Source organism: Microtus ochrogaster, chromosome 10 (genome assembly GCF_000317375.1).
Source record: "Microtus ochrogaster isolate Prairie Vole_2 chromosome 10, MicOch1.0, whole genome shotgun sequence".
Classification (NCBI taxonomy): domain Eukaryota; kingdom Metazoa; phylum Chordata; class Mammalia; order Rodentia; family Cricetidae; genus Microtus; species Microtus ochrogaster.
This window is the reverse complement of record NC_022016.1, coordinates 55,503,707-55,509,677: the sequence shown is the minus strand read 5'-3', so window position 1 is coordinate 55,509,677 and position 5,971 is coordinate 55,503,707. Positions and strand designations below refer to the sequence as shown.

The window sequence follows — 5,971 nt, the reverse complement described above, 5'->3', positions numbered from 1 at the left end:
GGTGCAAGGGTCCTTGAGCAATGGGCTAATTCATCCAAACCAAGATTTACCAGTGTACAAGTGGGAAAACATGAGCTTCTCTCTGAATTCGTGGGCATTCAACAGATCCCTAAGTAATCCTCCACCACGACCTTGACCCTTCCAGCAGGGACCTCCAGAGTTCCCCATCATCCTGCCTCCAAATAGGAGTTTGTGGTTTGCAGGTTTGCAGGTTGCTGGGACAGATGCTGAGGCAACAAGCTACCAGCATAGGGAACATGTGGCTTCCCAAGGCAGCCAGTGCCGCTCAAGCTAGCGGGGAGCCATGGGCTGGATGAGCTGGAGCAGATATCAGAAAGGGGCCTCGTGCAAAGCTGCGTGGCAGCACCTCTCAAGACACGGCTTGGGGATGCTGCCAGGGACATCTTAGCCAGTGCAGAAGATGTGTGGAGAGAGAATGTTAGTGTGACAGCCACTAACATTTGCTGAGTACCAAGGATCTACAAAGCCCTAGATGGAGCTACCATTCCCCTTGATCTCTTTTGAAAGTAGGGGCTTGATACCCTCACATACATCATCACACATTGCTGGCAAAAAAAAAAGAAAAAATGCTGTAAAGGTTCAGAGGAACAGTGGGCATGAGCCACACAGGTAGATGACTTTCTGCTATGGCTCGACGGATAAAAGCGCTGCTGTCAAACCCGACAGCCTGAGGTCAACCCCTGTGATCTACATGGTGGAAGGAGAGGATTGATTCCCAAAAGTTTTCCTCTGACTTCCTCATGTGTGCTACGGCATGAGCATGCTACACACACACACACACACACACAAATAAATAAATAAAATAAAAAATGTTTAGAGGACAGCCAGGGCTACACAGAGAGAGAACCTGTCTAAAAACAAATGTTTAAATTAAGCAAGGACAGGGCGGGTAAAATAGAACCGTAGCGCTCTCCACCTTCAATGCTGAGCGGCAGTGATTGTTTTTTTTTAATAAGTCTAATGTGTTCCGTACTTAAATTTGTACCAAGAAAAGGCATGCATGACAAGTCTCTAAATCGCATCCTGCAATCAGCATCACTGTCCCTGCTCCAGTTTTATAGATGAGCAACCTGAGAGCTAAAGTCTGTCCAGAATTGAAAGCCATGTCTCCTTACAAAAGGTATCCTGGAGTGATGGGCCAGCCTGGGCTCAGGCGACCAGCCTGGGCTCAGACCCACTCTGGACATCAAGCAAGTCACTCTGCCTGCCTGAGACTCGTGGGGCTGCTCTAAGGATGTACTCAGCTCAGGGTCTAAGTACCCCTCTGTCAATTAGCTAGGAGATGCCTGGGTATCCAGATGGCACGTGAACATTACAGCCAGGTGGCCTACTCACAGACTGTGAGGTCTCCTACAAGTGCCTTCTTCCAAAGCATGTTTCCTCCTCAGTAATGAGAATCATAAAACAGTACTTGTGGGCTGAGGATGAGGCTCGGTGCTAGAACACTCCCTACCAGGCACAAGAACTGTGTTTGATCTGAGCACTGCAAACGGATGGATGGATGGATGGATGGATGGATGGATGGATGGATGGATAAATGGGCAATACTGGGAATGGAGACACACACCTGTAACCAACAGTTCAGGGGCTAAGGTGGGAGGATCATGAGTTCAAATTCAGTCTGAGCTACATAGAGAGACCTGTCTCCAACCAAACCAAACCAAATATAACTGGTCTATATCAGAAATAGCAATATGGGAAAGACAAAGCAAGATGGGGAGCTATTCCAAATTAAATCAGAATAACCAAGATGGTCACGGTGGCATACCTTTAATCCCAGCAGTTGGGATGCAGAGGCAGGCAGATCTCTGTGAGCCGGAGACCATCCTGGGCTATACAGTGAGTCCCAGGCCAGCCAGAGCTACAGAGAGAGACCCTGACTCTAAATAAATATGACTAGCAAAATAGGACAACAAATTCAATGTAGGAACACCAGACCAGGACCAAAAGGGGAAAAAAACCTACAGAGAACATTCTGAAGAGAGAGGACAATAGCGTACGATCTCCATATCAGAACAGCATTGTTTCCGTGTCAAATGCCTTGACTTGGATAATCATGCTATGGGTTATGTAAGAGAATGTCTTATTCCTCGGAAAGACATCCTGGACTTGAGGGGTAAAGGGTCAGGGCCGAGAGCAACCTAGAAGCAAGGCCCACAGGCAGAGATAAAGCAATGCCAGGAAACTCTAGCAGGTGTGTGTGGGGGGGGATACATGGGAACATCCTCACATCCTCAGCTTTTCTTTCCTTATCGTTGTGAGGTTGGTAGGAGAGGAGAGAGTTTCATATTGTTCAGGCTGGCCTCAAACTCATTTGGTAGCCAAGGCTGGCTTTGAACTCCTGACCCTCCTGCCTCTAACTCCATAATAGTTTCAGCTCTCAGCTTTTCTTTAAATGGAAAATCATTTCCTTCTAAAGGATTTTGTGAACGGGATGGGAAGATGAGCCCCAGTCACTGCTGGAGGACTAGGTGGATTGAGAGGTTAAGAAGGGTGTTCGGAGCCCGCGCGGCTGAGCAGCCGGTGTGGATGGCGGCCCACCTGCACAATCTCCAGCATTTCCTCCCGGCTGATGTAGCCGTTGCCGTCCAGGTCGTACATGCTGAAGGCCCACATGAGCTTCTGCTCCAGGCGGCCACGCGAGGTCACGCTCAGCGCGATGATGAACTCCCGGAAGTCGATGGTGCCGTCGCTGTTGGTGTCAAAAGTGCGGAAGACGTGCTCGGCAAACTTGGAGGCGTCGCCATAAGGGAAGAAGTTGGCGTAGATCTTCTTGAACTCATCCACGTTGAGGATGCCAGTGGGGCAGTCCTTAAGGAAGCCCTTGTACCACTCCTGCAGCTCCAGCTCCGAGAACTCCGTGTTCTCACGCAGATCCTGCAGCATCTCCGGCCGCAGCTTGCTGTTCTGCTTGCCCATGGCAGACGAGCCAAGTCCCACCTGGGTACCCCCAAAGGAGGTGAAGGGGCAAGAGCAATGGTTTTGTCTTTTTGGTCACTTGATATCACTCCAGAAGGACCCTCAGAAACAAGACACCCCAAACTCTCATTGACCCAGGAAGAGAGAGGTGGGCCCTAGATGGCACAGCCTGTACCCTGCTCTGTGGCATGCTTCTCTGGAGAGGAGACCCAGAAGAAGATTAAGGGGTTAGCTCACACTCACTGACACCCTTTCTGGCTGCCCCTGCTAATCCTGTTCACATTTTTGCCCTCCCAAGGGGAAATCTGGGGATTAAATCCACTTTCCACATGAGCAAGGACGCTCAGAAAATGAGGTGATCTGCTTCAGGTCGCAAGGCCACTAGAGGGTAGTGACCCCCAGAGTTTCCTAGAAGGGTTCAGCTTCTGAGTCCTCTTTGGTACCTGCTGCCTTCTCATGGCTTCCCAGATACCTGCTGAGCCCCGCACAGGCCCTGCAGCACAGACACTGCCAGCTTCTCCTCCTGAAGAAGTGCTCAACAAGAGGCCTGAATCTGGACCCCAGAGCCAGATCACCTGAGTTCGAATCCCACCTCTCCCTCTTACCAGCTGCGTGCCTTTGGCATTTCTTTAAACTCTCTGTCTCAACTGCAAAGTGGGCTTAATGATAGTACTTACTTCGTGGGGTTATTGAAGGGATTAAATTAGTTAATACTTGGGAGCACTTAGAACCATGGCTGAGTAGTGCTACATACATGGTAAGTAAGCCAAAATGATTTACATATACCCAGATGCCACCAAACTTGGCATGATATGCAAGTGCACGTCCCCAGCACACATAGTACCACACGGATCACTAAATGCCCTCGTGAGGTTCTATGCCACTCACCTACCATCCTACGCCACACATGGATCACCATGCCACCACACACAACAATCCTGCTGCCCCACAACTCAGACGCACTGACACATGGCACCACGCATGACTTCCATCCACTGCGCATCAAGACACACCAGCCCACAACCCCACGTCTCAGACATGCCATCACACGCCAACTCGCATGCTGACACCTCTCACATGGCCAGCTGCACGTGGGACCTTCAGGTACCCTTCTCATTATCTTTCTATACCTGGGGTGCTGCCATCTCCCAGGAGAGGGAGCTACAACCCTTCCCAGACCTGCTGAGGACTCTTTTTCTCGGGGAGCCCTACCCAGCCCACCCAAACCTCTCTCAACACTCACCTTTTACCTGGTTTCAAAAGGTCCCCTGGGGCAGGGATTACAGTATGAGGCTGAGGACAATCAATTGGAGGGGGAGTAGCCAGGCAGTCCTAGGCACAGATGTAGGGGCGTGTGCAATTTGCTCCTGAGGTTGGAGATACCAGTAACACAGGGTGAAGAGGGTTCCTTGTGCGTGGAGGTACATGAAGCTCCGTGCACATGAGTATGGGTGCATGTTGAATGCGTTTGTTCACACATGATGTGGGTCCTGGGTTCTGCACCGCAGCTGTCTCCCTGTGCGTTTCTATGCATGTCTGTATGTGAATTCTATATGCGTGTTGAGCGATCATGCACCTGTCACAAAGAGAAGAATGTATCCGGGATCGTGAGGGGACCTGTGTCTGTCCTCAGCAGTGTGTCATGCATGTTCCTGTAAGTTGGTGCCCCCCCCTTCCCAGATCAGTCTCTTCTGCCCCAGGCTGAGGAGCCATAGAACAAGTGTGTGGGAAGGGACTGAGGAAATGCGCAGGGCTGAGCAGGGGAGCATATCCCTTACTCCCCTCCTCAAGGTCCAAGGAATTGGGTCAGCGGGGCGGGAGCAGAGCGATGCTCCGGGCAAAAGCGCTCCTCCAGGTGCCCCTTCCTCCTGGCCACCCTCAGCATTGCCTCTCCAAGCTTGAAGAAGGCTCTGTTTTCTCTGCAAAGACCCCCGGTGCCCAAAATAGGAGGAACCTCACAGCTCGATCCTAGAAACCCGCCCTAGCATCCCCTCTAAGCCTCCCCCAGCTCCGGCCCTGAGCCCCCGCCTCCATCCTTCCCGCACTCGGCGCGAGGTCCCTCCTGGAGGGGGCGCCCGGGACGGACTGCGCGCGACTCCCGGGAGCCGGCCACTCGGCGGTCAGGACCCTGGAGAGCGTCTCGCGATCCCCAGGGGCAGCCCAGGGTTGGCAGCGCCACGGGTAGGACGAATCCCACGAGGGACGGGGAGGAGCCGGCTGGGGAGCCCTGGACGTGGGATCCTGACGCCGGGGCTGCCCTCCCCGCATCCCCGGCCCCGGCCGGAGCGGCCCCCACTCACCCAGCGACGCCGAGACACCGACTGCGCAGGGAAGGCGGCGCTGCTGCGGCGCGCGGCGGCAGAGGCGGCCGGAGGGGCGGGAGGGACTGCGAGGGAGACGCCCCGCAGCGTTGGCCCGGAGCCCCTCCCCTGGGGGGGTCCCCACCGGCAGTTAGGCTCCGCCCCCGCCCGGGAGAGGGAACGGGACGCCCCCACTTCCCGGGCCCCCTCTCTCGGAAGCACCCGGCTGTGGGAAGATTGGGACCCCCTAGTTCTTCAAGTCGACTCGGGGAAACCAAAGAAAGAAGCAGAACAGAGCCCAGGGACCGTTCTCCTAAACCGGGAACAATCCAGGGCAGTGCCACCCGCTTCCTCCCCACCCCTACCTGGGCACTGGGCAGCCTGTCGCTCCGAGGGCGGGATCCGATAGGTACCCTGGCTGCCCCCGCACCTCAACTCCAGAGCCAGCTGATCTGGGGGCTCTTTGGAGAGGCGGGAGCGCCCATTCCCCAGTCTCGAGGTCTTCCAGGGGCCAGACACGCCCCCTGCCTACCTCCGCCTCGGAGAGCACACCCCCTCTCCAGCCTACCACTCAGGATGTCATCCCTCACCCCTTCTAAGAATTAATCCCACCTCCATGGATGTACCTCGTTCTTCCCAGTACCCCTCCCTGCAAGGCACCGTCTCCTCCCCCAGCCTCTGCGGGTGCAGGCCTGTGACCTGAGAGCGCAGAAACACATCTCCACCTGCGA

General features: G+C 54.3%; 1 protein-coding gene across 3 annotated transcripts in view; it reads right to left on the bottom strand.

Annotated features, from left to right (window-relative positions):
* The window catches only part of Hpca (hippocalcin), a 9,620-nt gene extending 3,884 nt beyond the window's left edge, over positions 1-5,736 (bottom strand). Inside the window, exons 1-2 of one of the 3 annotated variants that reach the window (XM_026782213.1) lie at positions 5,606-5,736; positions 2,563-2,961 (exon numbers count right to left, since the gene is read on the bottom strand). In XM_026782213.1, the coding sequence (XP_026638014.1) occupies positions 2,563-2,940 (378 nt within the window). In that variant the 5' untranslated portion in view covers positions 2,941-2,961; positions 5,606-5,736. Of the gene's footprint in view, positions 1-2,562; positions 2,962-4,183; positions 4,698-5,240; positions 5,326-5,605 lie in introns of those variants that run through there. The other 2 variants (XM_005353206.3, XM_026782214.1) reach the window with 2 other exon arrangements.
* Between the last annotated feature and the right edge of the window lie 235 nt (positions 5,737-5,971).